Below are 20211 nucleotides of genomic sequence, written 5' to 3' on the forward strand. Positions count from 1 at the left end.
ATATGAAACAATATAATGTCAATTGATTGTAACAGCCATATAGTGTTATGTGAATGTTTAAAGAAATATGAAAAAAAAATAATAATTAGAATTTAGCTTAAGATGTAAGTAAAGGCTTACTTACAATATAAAATAATTTTACAAATGTGAGTGCATTAAGATCCATTTTTAAATAATTTTTGTTTTTTTCAAGATTTAATACTAATCATACTATTCATAATGAATAAGAGAGCAGTAAAACATCATGAAAAAGAAATTTGACTATAATGTAGACAATAAAAATTTGTTTGGGTTCTTTTGTGTACTATATTCGCAAACAATCATAGTAAAAACATTATACATGTATTCATATTGTTAATTGCTTTATATAATTTAACAAAATAATTTAACTTAAGAGCAGTTTTTTAATGAGTAAAAGATATAGCATGAGATTCAAGATAGTTTGATGTTAAATAATTAAAAAGGAGGCTACAACTATTTTATATATTCTCTATATTAAATTTTCTGTAAATTTAATAAAATCTACAATCTTCTCACAAATTAATCATATATCAAATTGACTGACGTAAAAAACAGTCCATTATATTTGTGGATCTTTAATGTTTAGGATTGGCTTTATTTAAAAGTTTTACACATGTTTTTGTATGTGAATATTCTCTTGACTACGACAATACATCTATTTTTTGTGTTGATGAAATATCTTTATCATAATTTTTCAGATTCTTTGTAAAATAAGGAACGTTATGATCATTGCTCTTCATATACTTGCTAATAATATTAGCATTGCTAGTAAATGAGGGAAGACATTAATAATATCAGTCAATGGATTGTAATATTGTACAATTTAACTAATTTGGCATTTTTATTTATTAAACTTTTATAAGAAAAACTGTACATTTTATTTTAAAATAAAATAATCTTTTTCATCTATATATCTCAATAATACATAATATAATAGTCCATTAATGATCAAAAAAGAAAAAATTATAATTACCACAATGGGAGCAGTTTGTAAATTCAACTCAAAGCTAAGAATTTGTCGTAAAATACCTAATTATTATCTTTGAAATTAAAAAAAACATAATAAAGGCACTCATAAAAGTCCAAAGTCGTTGAACCAAATTTTTAGAGATTATTTTGACTAAATGAAAAAAATATATGCCCATTTACACTGTATGCAACCATACCCATTTACTCACACTTTTTATAGTTTTCTTTAAACAAAATTGCAAGATATATATAGATTAATGTATTTTATAAGTCGGATTCAATAAAAAAAAATATGTGTTATATAAATTAATATTTACATTATGTCAATTAAAAATCATAAAAACCACTATATTTTTAATTTGATGATTAAATGAATATTACATTCTTATAACTGTTTATCAAAAAAATAAAATTGAATGCATATCGATATCGAAATAATTTCAAAATTAATTTTTTTACATGGAAATGTTAAAAAACATGCTTCTAAATGTTTTATCTTATAAGCAAGTATTATTTTATGCGATAATATTTAAAATGTAAATATTTATAATTTATAAAGCAGAAACCTTTGTAAATTTTTTTAAGGTGTAATTATACACCAACATATAAATCAGATATTGCGATTAATGTCTATTTTAATTATTGGAAAGAAGAATTAAAAATTTAATTTCTAAAAAAATATTATTATCAAGTCGACATACCATCATTTGACTATGTTGTCGTGAAAATTTTCGAAATAAGTTTAATTTTTCTATAAGGTAATTGCGGCTTTCCTTCTATATTGCATATTATTTATCATGAGGATTCGTTATGATAACAGTATCGGTATAATTATTCTTTTTAATATTATATATTAAATAATACTTAATTTTCACTTTATAGTATCATTTTATCTATAACAATTTTAAATAGTTTTAACATAGACTATAACATTTTTTTATATGTGCTATTCAATTTACTACAAACAGTGCAATGTTATTTGTTTGTATTATTGATCTAAATCGGGTCTTAAGTCCGACGTCTCTCGTAACAAACATTTTTTGCATATATTTAATAAAATTTACCATTTCATGGTATATCTTTTAGGTTTAGTACAAAAATTGTATGTATTTTCGGAAGTAAAAACGGTGTATCGGGTAGCTGATACACAGTATTTTTGTGTAAAAAATCTTGATTATATACAAAAAGTAATAATAAAGAAGAAAAATACCCCATTTTGTCTTTCTTATGCTATATTTGAGGATTAAAAACTCATTATCCTACCATATTTTACAATATAATTTTTAATTACGCCGTATTAGAGATAACTTCAAAGGTTTTACAGTTTAATGTTATTTTTAATAAACTAAAAACATTCTATAATACGAGAAATCTTGTACATAAAAAATTACACATTGAAAAAAAAACTTAAAAAATGGAATCTCGACAGACAATATCATTTAAGAAATAACATCTTAATGGAATGAGATTTATTATACTAATATAGTTTTCATGTTATTGAATATTTCAGACAATGACTCATTGGATGCTATGATTCCATCAATAATATATATTCAAATTCTTTTGGCATTGTATTTTTATATTATTATAAAAAAATGAAAATCTAATAACATTGATAAAATTTTTTTTATTTTTTTATTGCTTACTTTTTCACAAACAAACGAATCAAACGAGAAAGTATATATGATAACAATTATAATCACATAACATCAACTCCATACCAAGATACATCATATTATGAATTGAATAGTAACGATCAGCAACCAACATGTACATGAATATCTTATATACGATGACCATAACAGCAACTAAGGTACTAATTGGGAATGTTTTGGTAATGATGATGCAGGAGACATTCTATTAATGTGTATATATTATTCAGAATCTTATAAAGACGAAATAAACATAATTACTTCAATAATGTCTGTGATAAAGATGTTTATGCAGACGCAATACAATTAGAAACAAGTTCTGTTCTGTATATGTACACAGAAACATGTAAAATACAAGATTACTTGTTTTAAACTTCGCATTACAATCAAAATTCCAGTGCTGATATGTATTTTGGTTTTGACAAGATAGAATATATTTATCCGAATGTGAAAATAAAATAAAAAATTTTATTGAAGACAAAATAGTTACAAAGATTCAAGAATAGAATTTATTGAACATATAAAAAATAATAAACATCATAAATCTATTTAGGACGATATGAAAAAAACAACGACAAAAATTAAGATTTCTTATAGATTACCTAAAATTAAGTTGCTAGAAATACTTAAAAAAATCGCGAATCTTGTATTCCAATCAATATTCGAGAAATATTTAGAAATCTATAAAGTTGATTGAATTTTTAACTCTTTATAAAATGAAAAAAAAATTCAATCGCTTTGCATCAAACACATATAAAGTAGATTGTTACAAAAACAATATTTTGATATTTTTTTTGATTATATACCGATAATCTAAACGTTAAAAAAAATGAAAGCTGATTTGATTTTTTATACATCTGGCCCTACAGACATTCAAAAAGAAGTAGGTAGCATTATGATTTCGACGCAAACGCTCTTAACTAATTTATCATATAAATCATGCGAACTTTTTAAAATTTATGAAAATTTAATGAATATATGTAATAGATAGATAGAGGTATCTTCAAATCACTCAACTTCGTATATTTTTTTGTTTTAACGAACATGTATCTAGATTATTATTAGAAAAAAAACAATAAAATGTAATTGTTTTAGGAGGTAATAAAGTTACACAATCAACCCAAATGTCTGAATAAAGGCCACATGAATTTTTTACCTTTAACTACTAAGAAAATAAGCACACTGGGGTTGTTTATTAGTGACAATTTTTCTTTCATGTTATACTATAATAGAATAATATATTTAAACATCCTTTATAAATAAGTACCTTAAACGAGGATTTTGTGCATATTTTTGTATTGCCTAGTTGTTTTTGATGCCCATTTTGCATTTAATTATGCCAGAATGAAACTCGGAAAGTTGATTTCATCTTTAAATATACAAATAGTCTAAGAAGATATTTTAGTTGCCTAACACGTACAGTATTGTCTAATTTTTGTATTGCTTATTTAATCAACACATCACCAAAGATACATTGTAAGGAAAGATTAATATCATATCTTGCAAAGTTTTAGATCACGTGTAAAAAATTATTTTTGAATAAAGAATACATAAATTACTCTATAAAGTCTTTTTTATCTAAAGTATCACATATAAAAAAAATCTATATAGATTATATAGTCCATTTAGTACTATTAATACACCGACAAACACAGTCTATATTATATATATCAAAATGTGTGATTAAAAACTAGATAAACCTATCTGACAGAACCGAAAGTAGTTCTAAATATACTTAATAAACATGAACATTCATCTAACACCAATAAACTCTAAAATATAAAAAAATTTATTAAAAAGAATGCAAAGTATTTTTTGTATTTAAAAGTCGATTGCGATTACAAAGCTGCATTCTCAAATAATATAAATGATTTTCGCATCTAATTTTGACCAACAACATTAAACCAATTTAGGTAATCGTACAAAATACACACTCTTTATTAAAACCATAAGATCATTAAGCATAAAAAACCATTCTAACGAGGGAATATCCAAATAAAATAATAAAGGTCAAATTTATAAATTAAGAACAAAGAGAGTTTGTACGTTTTTCCTTGCAGTTGTATTAGATCTCATCTTTTAATTAAATTACGTTTTTTATTCATGCATAAATGACCATTAGTTAACTCATTTAAAATGCTATACAGCTAAGTTCAACTAATAAATTTAAATTGGAAAATGATAAACATTCATATATTTTTATATTGGCATATTATTGTACTCTCATAAAAAGGTTTTTTTGAAAAATATTAAATATTTTATACAAGTTATTAAATTATGAAAAAAATGCGTTACATATGATACATTATAACACGAAAAACATACTTTAGTTTGCACAACAAACCAAATTATAATACTTCAAAATTAAAATAGTGTGTGTTTGTTTCCAGAATTAATTGGAAATATGAGTTAATTTCTTAGTGTATAGTTAAATAGTAAAAAACATTGAGTTTTATGTATATACTGATGGTTAAAAAGTTTTTGCAGATTTTGTTCCTATGAGCTGTAAAAACACTTTTACTTTCCCAAAAAATCCAACAAGGTTCTATTCCATAGTAAAGTTATAAATAAAAAGTGAGATCAGAAAGTACAGTATTTCTTCTGCATAGTTTACCAAGAATCTGATGAACAAAAGGTTCTAAATTCATAAATACAAAAGATTTAGTCGTTAAAAAACATTTAAACAAAATTTGTGGTTATTATTTGTAGAAATATTTGATTTGTGAATGAAAATACAAATTTAATCTAAAAAATATTTATTTTTTCTTGGTTACAAAAAAATCGTTCGGAAAAATATCCAACCTCGTGTTTGCGCTAACAACGATAGTAGTTTATTATTTTATTTTTTTTTATTAAGTTAATAGCGGAAATTGAACTATTCAAAATCGACGACTTACTTTAACCGAAAATAGAATGCTACAAAATGTCTTATGAAATTGAACTAGGATATATGCAAAAAATTATGACAAAAATAATTGATTTATATCTACATTAGTTTTTTCATGATCAAATATCAAAAATGTAAACCAAAACCAGTGTATCATTTCATGAAGCATACGAATTATATATTGTTCTAGAGAGAAATTTAGATTATCTCTTGTGGTCATGTCGAAGATATAGTTATACATATTGAGAAGTGAAAGAAACGGATATTGCCACCTGTGACTAGTTGGAGACAACTGCTACAGAAGAATGCAACTCCGGAAAGTTTTGTTAAATTTTGGAAACAACAAAATTAATAAACCAACACTAAACCCAAAATGTGAAAAGCTAAGGTCATAAATAGAACGAAAAGTTGTTACAAATGACATCTGTCTCCTTCTTAAAGTAACTTCTATATTAATACACAAAACACATATTATCTAAGTTTAATTAACCACCTTATGTTTTTATACCTTAAATGTACTTAAGAATCAGCATCTACTTACCATTGATCTTTTTTTTATTGTTTTCTATACTACAGTTGTTTTTTATTTGCGTCGCTTTAATATTTACCCTTTAGAAATATTCCACTTAACTTTATATTGCATTTAAAGTGTCTTTTTCATACGTAGGCCTTAATTTGTACGCTTTACTCAGAAATCTTTTTCGGGTGTAATTAGTTACACACCACCAACTTGATTTTTTACTTGACATCCTTGATGTCATGTGTTTAATGATTTAACATGTACATACTTTGACGTATTACCTGTTTTTACTTCAAATTGTAAAGATTTTTTTAATTAAAATATATCAGAGCTTTTAATTTAGGTTTTCGGGTATTTTTTTCAGATAAATTTTTATCGTTTTATATTAAAAAAATATTCATTCATAAAGGTTTCTATAAATAGCACAACCCAAAACACTTAATATTGCAATTGATTGACATAAAGATTCTAAAATTCTTGAATAGGCAATTCATATTATACATAATAGAATAATGTTTTATAAAGACTGATTATATCATAAGGCACAATTTATTTGACAAAAATTATTACAGATTAATTATCGAGCCCAAAGGCCCATGTTTTTGTTTATTTCTTTAATAAAATGCTCGAATAATATATATAACACTAATGAAATATGCACCAGATTTTTATTAAATGTTGAAAGCAAAGAAAACACCTTTAGCTTTAAAATGAACGATACAAAAATTGATTTTAATTTAATTTTGGCTGAAGGAAATAATGAAATGACACTCGAAGAAAACTTAGATCCAAACATGGAAATATTGTTTGAGTATTTAATAAATGGAGGCGATTTTGAATTGTATAAAAAATCATTACGGGCAAATAACAATTCATTACATTATGATTCTATAAACGAGAAAGATACAAAACTAAATAAACACATGACCTTACAACAACAACTTATCAATATGCAAATTGAATTTGAAAAAATTAAAGAAGAATGTATATTAAATTTCGTAAAATCTCCATATTACAAAACCAAAATTACCTTTAATAAAAAGCAAACCGAAAAAATCAACAATTGTAGAAACTCAATAATGAAATTTTTCAAATCTTTTGCATGTAAAATATCATATTATACTCATGATTGCGAAAATAAGTTGAGAAAACTAAATTTCCTTGACAACAAACAAGTATTTGTAGTTTTGAAATTTGTTAAAGATGTTTTCAATTTTATAAAACCAAAACACAGTAGTTTGCGGTTAGCTGAGGATTCTTTGCTTTTGTTATATAACTTTTCGATGGTAAGATGGAAATTACTCAAGGTGATGGACGTTATTTACATACCTGATCTGTTAATTTCAACATATAATTTTTTTGAAAGTAATATGCCAAGGAAATATAGCGAGGAAGCACGTATTTTAGATGACTTAAATTATTTAAGAAATAAATTCAATTACATATATAACAAAAAAGATATATTAAGCTCACGATTACAGAAAATATGCCAAATTATTCTGGAAAAGAACAATAACAAGGAATAAATATTCGTAGATTATAATAAAAATATAAACTGCTTACAGCTATAAAATAGGAATTACGGGGAAGTTTTGTTTTTGCTTAAATTTCATCAGCATAAGTTTGGTGACATTTTGTCATTTAAATGAAAGACACATACACTTCATATATTTTATGCGTATTTAAGCGTTTTTACATAGTATCTTATCTTTTAAATAAACAAAGGGGTTATATAGTAAAAATATATTCATGTTCCAGTGCAAAGTTCAAATTTTTGTCTTTTTCGTACAAAGTCAAATTTATAAATTTGATGTCTATAATCTAGTTTGATTTTATATCTTGTGCAAACCAAATTTACTTATAAGTTTTTCATATAAAACATTTTTTTTGATTCTTAAATACACAAAAATTTGTTATTATTGTAAAAACGGACTAAGTAATATTTTTTTTATATCAGAAAAGGATCCAATTTATACAGTAAGATCAGATTGTTACGTTTTAATGTGTTTATAACTCTAGTTCATATTTGAGCATATAATTTATTTTAGAGATTACATAAAATGTATCAGCTACGAGAAAAAATCAATGCTACAAATATTTCTTAAAATATATCATATCATACTTCCAAAGTTAAACATATTACATGAAGAGTATTGTAAAATAAAAAATAAGTAGATTTAAAATATTTAAACATCGATATTCTGTAATTTAAATGTAATTTTGTGTTAAATTCTTAAAGTTCTTTTTTAGTCTTAAATTAATACAGTTACCGGTAGTTCCTTTGTTAAACATAACTCAGAATTTTTTTTATCAGTTAAAAACTGGATTTTATAGTATTTACATATTGAATATAAAGCATATAGATTCTAGAAGCGCATAGATTTATCATTTGGCTTTTTCATAAAACATTTTGTACATAAATTCTCGATAAAATTTATAAGCGTCAATTTATGACTATAAATTATTTGTACCAAGTAAATTTATTAATTTTTTTTATTTTAAGCAAAAAAATGATAGCTATTCGAGAGTATCAAATATAAAAAAATTATAAAATAGGTAACCCGAGGATCTTGTTATTTACAGGTTTATATAAAAGAAATTAAAAATCTATATTTTGTTAATTTTACTTGGTATATATACAATGAATCGTAAAACACAAATTTTTTTTACAAGTTATAAATTATATTAAGCATTACAGAAAGATTGACCATGGTCGATTAAAGATTAATTACTCTGATTGCGGGGAGGATTATAAAGCAAAATCTATAGCGTAGACATCGCAGAATAGTATAAATACGCGCGAATATAAAGGCATAATAAGACAGGAATTATATTAATAAGAATCTCAATATTTTTCTCATTATGCCTGAATCTTAATTAAAAATATAACTTTAATAGAAAGTATCGTCTTTCTTGATTTTTTTTATTTTAAAATGACTATGTCTATAATTTATTTAAAATATTCATATTCAAATGAAAGTCAAAAATTAATTTATACATAGATATTTTAGAGTGATTAATGAACACTATATAACGGTTTTAATTTGGGAAATAAATTTTCTAATTTGATACAATAAAAAATACAAGAGACATAATGATGAAATATAAATATTTTGATAATTATATATACATAAAATCCTTTTCAAGTATAAATTCTTGCCAATCTTACATCTAATTTCAAAATTTTTTAACTTATACATCTTGTTTTGTAGTAGAAAGGAACCGCCACATTGCAAAAAAGAATCGGAATTTTTTGAAACAATAATTTATAAGATGCAATTACTACCTTATTTTAAAGTAAGTTATTATTTTTTTCATGAAATATTGCATAAATTAAATTCGAAAGGAAGGCGTGTAAAATAAGTTAAAAAAATTAGAAAAAAACTAATTAAACGTACGTATAAATTACAAAAAAGAAGTTATAAGTTATTTAAAGACCCATAACAATAAAATGTAAATCAATTCCGTTTTTTTAAACTAAACATAAGTAATTTATATGGGAATTTTATGCGTTGAAATAGATTAATAAAAACAATAAACTATTTTTAACAGTTTATAATACAAACAGGGGATCATTGATCCCCGGACCTTATATAAATAGAAACAAAATCTATAATTACAAAATAGAAATATTTTTTTTCAAAACGTTTCAATATAAGAATAACAAAATTAGAAAAAAAAATTTTAATAGCAAGAAAATATCTTAAATTCCAAGAAAGGTATAAGATCTAAATTCTATTGAAAAGTAAATTAGAAAATAAAAGCAAGATCGAACAAAAGTTTTGAAATTTATAAAAGCATAATCAGTTATATAATATAAACGAAACTCTTTAGCATACGTTAAAGTAGAAACATCATATAAATTTGTTTTAAGATTCATTTTCGAATATAGTTTACTATATTATATTTGAGCTCTTTATGAGGTATTAAAGTATATTTTAGTATATAGCCTCTTTTCTACATCGACCAACTATTTTTATGGGCTTCAATCGACTTAATATATACGTTTTAATTATAATTATTCCGATGCAAGATTATACAGACACGTAGTTCTAGATAATAAGGATTGTTCGATTTTGGACACAGCTTTGTATTGCAAATCTTCATTATTTATTTATAATGTTTTGTTTAGTATGTAGAAATAGATAAATATTTGAGGAATCGCTAAACTTAATTATTCAATGGTATTTTTAATATACAAACGTTATGGTCGAGGTTTACGACTATTAATTATTATTTTAAGACACATTAATATCCCGTTATGTCCTATTATAAAATTTTTTATAAAAAATCATCAAAAAACAAAATTAAAAACTGGCCTTTATACACTTGTGAACAATTATAAAAGATATCCGTTTTTTACAAAAGATAGATATATTTTATACTTTTGCAAAATTATATATTATCTGTAAACTATCGCATATATCTTGTAATCTTTTTTTTCGTAATTTTTATATCATACAAGATATTAAATTATAAAACATCTGCATTTAAAAAACAAAATTTATCGATAATATGCTTAAAACGACAATCATATGATTATAAATATTATAAAAAAAATTTATACATATACTACTGATATAATGTGTATAATCTCTGCGTTGATTTACAGTCTAAATCTTGAAAGCAAGCTTTACATGATATAGTAATTATAGAATCTTAAAGTATACTAAAGATAATAAATGAACATTCAATGCAACATTATATTAAACCTACAAAACGTATAAATTTTTTCTTGAGGATAATATGTGCCTATAAATTGTTACATATTTTTAATACACTTTGTAAAAACATGCCTAATTTTATATACATCTCTCATTAAAATTTGTTCTTTGAATCATTTTATCTATATTAATGTTTAATATCATTTGGCTGCAACCTATAAATTATTTTACCCCATTTATTAATATTATTAATTTATAAGACTTAAAATAAGTGGTGCTACAATCAACAACATTTATTTTGAATCATAATAGTTCATTCTGCTCATTGCCATTAAAGATGCTTACATACATCATTTATTTATCGTTTATATCTAAAGTTTTCTTTTTAATTTTAATTCGACGTATTACGAAAAATACAATCTAAAACAATTTATATACTGATAAAGTATGACGAAACAATATAATATCAACAATGAAAATATTGAAATTTCAATCACATAAAAAAATAAATAAAACAGTGATTTATATTTACAAGTAGGCCTTGCAATATAAAAAATTAGAACAATTTGTATGCATATTTTTTTTTCGGTTAATGCATAGTTGTTTAATGAAAATATAATTTATTTGGGTATAATATTCGGCTTATTAATTACTTTTCACAAGATACGCTTACAGTCTCATCTGGCAATTCCAGGACTTCCTTCTGAGATTCACTCATTGGGCTCTCGAAACCCCCTTCCTGATCTGTATCAAGCCCATGTCTGGCTGACATAGTTAGGCTAGTTGTTTAATGATATATGTTATTTTTATTTTTTGTCAGTTTAAAATAATGGTACATGACCGTTTAGAACCTGCTTTGAAATTTTAAAGGATCCCTTTTAAAAAATGGCAAAATTGGCAAAAACAATGTTTGTTAAGGCAGATGAGCTTTTTATTTTGAAACGTATTTATACATGGAATACAAAGAAAAGTTTATTTTAAAAACATTTGATGCTGAATCGGCGTACGCCTTGCATGTTTTTGTAACTAGTAGAAACACTGTTTTTTCCTTGAGGTAATACAAGATAATGTATAACCTGTTTTTATTATGATCTCTAATCAATGGGTAGCATATATGGCCAAATTGGACAAGCAAAGGGATCGAGCACAGTACTATGAATCATTTTACCAATGCCGTAACCCCTAGAGATTATGAATTACAATACCAAATAATTTGGTTGGTATTGGCTCATTTCTATAAATGATATTCGATCTAGACATAAACAAAGCCAAACACTATGAGTACCTTTAACAGTGCCTTTGGGCTATCCAAATTCCCAAAAATCATCTGATAAATTGTCTTCCGTTATTATTTAAATAAATCGTTAAGTCTCTTTTTTATAATTTTTTTTATTTTTCCCTTTATTTGAATTTTTCAAAGCGGGTTTATTACCCAAAGCGAGTTCATTTTCCCAAAGCGGGCTCCAAACGGTCATTTTCCAATTTAATTTATTGCTTCAAATAATATAAAATTATTCATAAATAGTCAATGCACTTAAAATACTCATAAATTAAATTTTATGCCTAAAAAAATTTATTTGTTTTTGTTTGCAATGGTTACATTAACATAATAATAAAATTTTGAACTCCTAAAAAAATAAGCTTGGAAGATTCATGTATAGATCTATGTAAAATTGTTTCTTTCATAATAATAACATATATGTAAAGATACTATAAAAAAAAATTCAGAAAAATTAAAAAATTTCTAATGCAAAAAATCACTATAATATTGATGTTATTACTTTCATTTAAAGCGACAATTGGTAATTTTAAAATAAAATAATACAATTTTTAGTTAGTTGATTAAATTTGAAATTTACAAATTAATGCAATTATAAATTCTTACAGTAAAATCCAACGAAAAAACCAACTGATAATACCGCAACAGTGCGAAGTAAATGGACTAAACACCAAGAATAATTGCCATTGTTCCCATCAGGTTCATTATTAGAGTGGGAATTGGTCTTTTTAGTTGCACTTGCAACATTTTTTTTGTCTTTATTGTAAATAGAATTCTTTAAATTGTCATCCTTTTCTAAATTTTGTTCCTTTTTCTCATTTTTGCATCCTGTTATATCAGAATAATTTTTGCTGACAATTTCTTGATAACATTGTGTCGATGCATTAAATTTTGTAATTTTGTTATTTTTCATCATAATTTTATTATCATAATGTTCATCAATCTTTAATCTTCTTTTGGGCTCATAATTTTTAGATTTAGAAAAACTAAGCTCAATTTTATCGATATCTTTTGCTTTGTTTTCTGTGAAATAAAATTCACTATCTTTTTCGCTATCCAAATCGACGTTTATATTAGTCAACCCGTCTCCATTGGCTAAGTTTTTGTCATGTTCTGAATTGTCAAATTCAATAAATTCGGGATCTTGTCTGTATGTAATATTAATGCTATATTCTGGGCACAAAGCTTCTCTAATTTTTTCAGCTTCTTTTGTAGAAACCATAAAAGACTCCAAATTATCATTATTTTCTAATCTTCCGACAGAAAAAATATTTCTATTTCGGGAAATATCTCGCTCGTTTTTATAATGACAATTGCAATTAATCTCTGAACATGCGACATCTTTATGTTCTTCATTATTTTTTTCGGAGACCAAAGACTTTAAACTATCATTATTTAATAATATTTGTTCGGTTTCAAGGTTAAATACCTCGCCGAACCCCAGTTCAACTTCACTGTTATCTTGAAATGTGCAATCAACAAAACTAATTTTCTTGCCTTTTCTGTTGTAACAATAGATTTATCAAGATCATTTTTGCTATAAAATCTTTGGTTTGATTTCACAATTCCACATTCAAACAAATCTAGTTCATTATCATTGGTATCATCAACTTCGTATATTGCACTTGAGATTACTTTGGCTTCTTCTTTATACAATACATCATCTGAATCTTTTAAATTGTCTTTATTCTCTTTGTTTTGATCATGTTCTTGGTCTTTGAAGTCTGTTTTGTTAAGATTTTTATTTTGAGTGCCACGAATGTCATATTCTGTGCCTGCGATTTTTTTAACTTCTTCGATTGCTTTTAGATTTCCTAAATTCTCCAAAATATCATTATTTAGAAAGCTATGATCAGATAAAATATTTTCATAATATTGATTATCAACCTCGTGTGTTGAGCCAGAAGTTTTTATTCCTTTTTTATTTTCTTTAGTAAAATCTGAATAAATATAATTATCTCCACCAGTAAATTTCAACTCGTGTTCATTACTTTTACATTCCGCAGCATCTTGTTCGATTCTACTGTCATTATAGACGCCGTATTCTGTAGATAAAATTTCTTCTGGAATTTCATCTTCTTTTATAACAAATGAATACTTCATACGATTGTCATTTTCTAAACTTTTATCGGACACAATAGTTTCACTTTCAGATAATTCTATTTCATTTTCATTAGTATCATCAGCATCGTATTCTGCAAGCATAGTTTCTTGAATAACGTCGTTTTCAAATTCAAATACTGGATCATACAGAACATCATCTTTCTTTCTGCATTTATCGAACAAAATAGTATCATCTTCAGTAAAATCTATTTCATTTTCATAAGTACCATATTCTGAAAGCACAGTTTCTTGGATATCTCCATTTAATAATGGAATTACTGGTTCGTGCACAATATCATCATTCGATAAGCATTGATTGTGTAGTTCATATTCACAAATATTATAAACTTTATAATTTGTATATGTTGTTTTCGGTACTATTTCATTTTCACTTATAACAACCGTATCATTCACATGATTATTATTTTTCGATTTTTGATCGTTTTTTTGGTTTTTTTCGTTGTAATCTTGTTTAAATTTATCGTAAACTTCTAAAGGCACGCCAGTGGTCTCGTTTGCGTCTTTACTTTTCATAATAATGTTCATATCCTCTAAATTATAATCATTCTCTAAGTTTTGACATGGTAAAACATTTTCACATTTACCGTTACCTGTTACATTTTTGCAAGACAAAAAAGCCTCGTGTTCTGATAAACAAATTTCTTGAAGATTGTCGCTTAATTTTGCAACAACTATATCATTTATATTTTCGACACTTCCTAAATTTTCTTCATGCTCATTCTTTTTAGATTTTGCGATACCTACTCCGTCTTCATACATACAATTTATTTTATATAAATCATTCACAGTTTCTTTTTCAATTTTGTTTTCCAATGGAACAACTCGACTATACAAATTAGTTGCACTTTTAAAACTATGTTTTGATAATCTATTTTTTCCTTCAGTACTATCTGTTTCATTTTCGCAAGTATCAAAAATCTTATATTCAGTAAATAGAGTTTCGGTACATCTTTTGACTTTCTCTGTATAAACTATAGCGTTATCACTTTCAACACTATTTATGTTTCTCTCATGCTCATTATTTTTATATTCTGCAATATCCTGTTCATTTTCATATGTATTATCAACTTTATGTTTGGTTGCTACATTTTCTTTGGTTTTTTTGTTTTCTTTTATAGCTACTAAATTAACAGAAATTTTGTTTTTCAATAAATTTAGACTCTCTGTATGGTTTTTACATTCAGAGGTGTATTGTTCATTTCCCTTTGTATAGTTAAATTCGTTAATCGCTAGAGCCTCTTTAGTTTCTTTTGTAGCAACTGCATCTTCAAAATTATTATTACTCTCTATGTTTCGGTCAGTATCTTGATTTTCATACACTGCGTTATCAAATTCATTTACATTAGTATCATCAATTTTGTATTCTTTCAGTAGCGGGTTTGTTCCACTTTTGTTTTCTTTTGTAACAACTAAATCTTCCATATGCTCTTCATTCATTAATCTTTGAACAAATTCTTTTTTCTTGAATCCTTCGATCTCCGACTCTTGTTTACGACTATCGTTAACAATATGTTCTGCACTTGGGGTTTCTTTACTTTCTCTGTTTTCTTTCGTAACAACCGAATTTTCAATATTATCTTTTTTCTTTAAAATCTGATCATTATCCTTAGGCTGTCCTATAATATTTGTATTAGTGTCAGTAGTTCTCAAATTATCAATAAAATCTAGGCTTTCGGCAGTTAGATCGAAATTTTTTTCAATTATATCTAGACTTTTCGTTTTATCAAATTCTATCTTTTCACAACTTATTTTATATTCAAAAGTGTACATTTTTGTATTTGCCCACGAAATAGTAGATTTTTTTTCTCTCAGAATATATTATTTCAAAAAAAAAATATACAAAGTTCCGAACTTTAAAACTACATTTATAAAATTTAACACTTTCAATAAATGTTTTACGTATCTTTTTATCTTTTATCGCGGAAGCTTCTTTTTTTATTTTAAACTGATCTTTGTCACCTACCAATTCAAAAAGAAGACCATTGTGAGCTAGTTGAAAATTCCTTTTAATGTTATTAGGTTTATGTATTTCATTATAATAAGAGTATATTTGGCTGGAGAAAAAAAATTTATATTCGGCGAATTTGTCAGCTTCATTGGAAACGCCTATATAAACATTACAAATATCATTTCCAACATAATTTATAAAAAAAGTCAATTCTCCGTATCCATAATAAAAATACAATAATATCTTATAAAACATGGGGCTCGAAAATCCGTTGGTTATAAATAAAAATTAATTTATTATGGAAATGACGGTTAATTAAAATCATGTAATACGATTTTGATCAACATTAAAGATCGTTCAGAAATAAATGATACAACAGAAAATAAAGTATAAGAATTCATAAAAAAACTCAAAACGTTTAAAAATGATGAAAACATGCTCACACTAATATTATTATTGATAAGTAATTTATGTTTGTCTAACAAAGTGTTGGATGAGCCGAATGTTACTTTGTTTTTTTAATATAAATTTACCTTGTAATTCGATATTTATTCACAGACGGTAAGAAGAGCATTTTTGTGCTGTTTAAAACGGATAATGTATATAGGAAATTATTTAAAAGATTTATATATATTTTTCTTACAATATACAACTTTTATAAATATATAAATTAATGTAAAATAAATTTTAATTTCGATTTTTTTTACTTTTTTTTATTATTTGTATTATGTCTTTACTTTATAGAAATACTTTCATAAAATAAAATAGTACTTTAACGATGAAAGATGTATCCCATTTAAGATTGGCCGTTTATATAAAAGACATGAATATATCTCGGCAATACAGTTTTGTACAGAATTTCAGTACAATTGGTTATAACTAGCGTCAAAAATACTTAGTTTTTTAATATAAGTTTCGTCGTGAAAGTTAAATATGTTGTGGTTTTTTTAAATTTGTTTAATACACATAAAAAAATTGTATGAAATTTTGTACGTTGGCATAAATTGTTTTTTAATGATAACAGCAATAATTTAGAGTAAATAATTATACTCTAGTTAGTAATCATTTAATTTATTATTCTAAGTTTATAAAACTAAAGCGTTAAAGTAGTTTTATGCACAATTATAGTTTAATTAAGATAACTTTTTATAATGTGGTGCGTCAAGGATTAGAAACATTTTGGACGAGTGCAATAATTGTCATCAAAGAATACTAAGCTGAAGAATAATCACACCAAAGCTTTAATTTGTTAGCTCAATATTTAGAAACTTATTTCTGTTAAAAAAAAACTACGCACGGGACCATACCCCAAAAGAAATATTTAAGCATATATAGCCATTTATATACAGCTTAAAAAGATAAGAGACAAACAAATGCAAGTGAATTTTTAACTGAACAACAAAATTATATGATTTTGCATTTTTAAGGCTATTATTTCTTAGTTTATAATAGCTTAAACTAATATATAATTTACTGTCTTATTATTATCATTATGATTAAAAGTTTTGTAATCTGATGTTTCGGTATATTAATGCTGCTATTTAAACTTTGTTTTCGTCTCACATTTAGGTTCAGAGTCAACAATTATCTATAACGATCTATTCGTATCTTCTTCAACTATTCACATTTGTAATTGGACTTTCACTTCTAGAATTTACAATACAAAAAGTACTTTTGCAGATGATTTTGGTTCTTGCTTGTTGGGTTTATACATAAAGGCTGCCGTATTTTTAAGACGCGTCAAAACAATTCCCACAAATCCAAAGAGAATATTATTGCCTACAACTAATAAAAATCTATCTATTTCAAGATCAAACTTTTTACGTTTATATAATGTATATTTAATATTTTATTTCTAGCTTAAAATAAATAAAATTTTTTCCTAGATTGCATCAATAACAAAAATTGCTTTCGTTAAAATCAAAACGAATTAACCAGCGTGAAAAAATTTCATAATATTTTTAGTTATTCTAAACTCTAATATGCATCATTATCTTTAAACAGCGACAATTTTGGCCTGACGAATATAAATATTTTACTTCGTTTCTTTTCATATAAAAAAATCAAACTTTTGGTCACACACAAGTATATTGTTTGTAAGCTTTGTATAGGTCTTAATTACCGTTTGTCGACCTTCATAAATAGAACTAAATTAACTGTCACAGTGTAAAGATCGCCCGTTCGGAGTGCTTTTATGCAGCAAAAATTAAAAGAACACTGCTGAGTGGCTAAATCGAAATAAAACAAATACAATGGTTTGTATTTATAACTGTTTAAAATTTATCGATTTTTGAAGAGTATAGTTTTATTTTTTATAATTTTGGCGCAACATAAAAATACAAAAAAATAAATAACTGCCTTTTCCAATTCTTTATTCATTATCAAAAATTCTGAATTATAGTATACTTTTCTTCTGGTGCCTTTGCATAATTTAACTCAATTAGATTGTGATACGTCTGTCACGATGTAAATTTCTTGATTTAAATGTTACAAAGGAATGTTTCTGATCTATACGTCGTTGTCTATAATAGGTTTTTTAAAAGATCCCATCTTTTATTTTTTACTTTAAGAAAATATCTCCAGATACCTTTTTATAGCATTCTATCTGAAGCAATTTGTGCATTTGGCCTCGCAATATCATGATAAAGTTTTAAAAAAAGTATGTTTATCAAAACAAGTAGGTGATATATTCTACAATTTTTTTGCATATTAAAACACTTTCCCTTCTTTAGCTTATTCTTCGTCCGCCATTCTTGTTCATCGTTTTCACTATTAATCAAATCTAGAATGCCAATGTTTCAAGACACGTACATTAAATCTATTATTGGTCTATCAAACATTGGAATAATGATGTTTGTCTCGTAGTCTAGTGTCTATAATCGTTATATGATCAAGTAACTTCTTTTCGTACCAGGTAAAATGCCCAAAAATATTTTTTTGTTATCGATGAAGATGCACTCATCCATTTTATTGTTTTTATAGTTTTTTCTGTTCTTGTATTCATAGATATCTAGCTCTACTCCTTACGTGTCTTATTTCATAGTTCTGACATAAATATACGAGTTCTTGGTAGACAAATTCGATTTCGTTATCAATATGAAGTATATAACAAGATCTAAACGTTCTAAAGGGTGCGTTGTAGGCATCACTTTCATTTTGTGGTATCCCGGGCTAACTTTCCCGCTGAGTAAATATCATTCTATAATATTTTTAATGTAAATGTTTTTAAAATTATGTTGGTTTGCTGGTTTAGCTTCTTTCATATCTGATTCTCTCATTTGTCTCCTTTTTGGAATATTATTTATAATAAATAAAATTCTAGAAAATTCGTTGATTGTTTTGACATTGAGGGAAATAAAGTAAATGTGGTTTAATTACATTCTACAACCATTTGTAGCTGGTTTATCACGCATTGTATTTTCCAACAAATTTTTTAAATAAATCTATAATCTTCAATCCCATTTATCCTCCATTATGTTCAAGATATAGTTCGAGATTGACCAAGACAGCAAAATATCATCCCATAAATCTTTTACTATAATAGATCTGACGCAATCCAGAGGAGCTACCTCTGTATAAATAAAGTTCTATTAAACTAATATTTTTATTTGTAATTTTAAAGCCTCGTTGGGCATATTCATTGGGAGTCTGGTCCCTGGCTTTGCAGCCCTTGCTTGGTCTTATGTTCCAAGGTAATTGATCGTTTCTCTGCTTCATAATCCGGTATGGGTCAGGGCAAAAAAGAAATAAATATTTGATTTTTGGAATAGACCGGTCGAATGGTCTATTTTCCAAAAAAAGGAAATTGATAAATAAAAATAATTAATTTGTGGTATTTGTAATACCACAAGATCTAAAAATTGGTCTAGTTACTTGGGTTCTCCTTGATTGACATATATCACAGCCATTTAATATCCCATGGACAGCTTTTTGTCTGTTTATTAAACTTTTGTTTGCAATAATGAACATATGTCACTTAAATCATGCTTAAATTATGATGTGCATCAATTTTAAAGCGTTGCACGTTGGGGGTAAATAATCATAATGATCTTCATAGACCTACCTTAAATATTTTTGAGCAATGTAGTTCAATTATTTAATCCTCAATTAAGACAAGTTCTTTAGTTTTACCCTAAAAGCAATTGTT

At 25.4% G+C, this 20211-nt stretch overlaps 2 protein-coding genes across 2 annotated transcripts; one reads left to right on the plus strand and one right to left on the minus strand.

Annotated features, from left to right (window-relative positions):
• Positions 1-6645: 6645 nt before the first annotated feature.
• VNE69_02241 (uncharacterized protein) lies at positions 6646-7575 on the plus strand (the record flags this gene model as incomplete). Its single annotated transcript, XM_065472795.1, has 1 exon — positions 6646-7575. The coding sequence occupies one exon, from the start codon at positions 6646-6648 to the stop codon at positions 7573-7575; it is 930 nt and encodes a 309-aa protein (XP_065328867.1).
• Positions 7576-12584: 5009 nt separating this feature from the next.
• VNE69_02242 (uncharacterized protein) lies at positions 12585-16319 on the minus strand (the record flags this gene model as incomplete). Its single annotated transcript, XM_065472796.1, has 3 exons — positions 12585-13484; positions 13556-15921; positions 16016-16319. The coding sequence occupies 3 exons, from the start codon at positions 16317-16319 to the stop codon at positions 12585-12587; spliced, it is 3570 nt and encodes a 1189-aa protein (XP_065328868.1).
• Positions 16320-20211: the final 3892 nt, after the last annotated feature.

This window comes from Vairimorpha necatrix, chromosome 2 (assembly GCF_036630325.1).
Source record: "Vairimorpha necatrix chromosome 2, complete sequence".
NCBI lineage: Eukaryota > Fungi > Microsporidia > Nosematidae > Vairimorpha > Vairimorpha necatrix.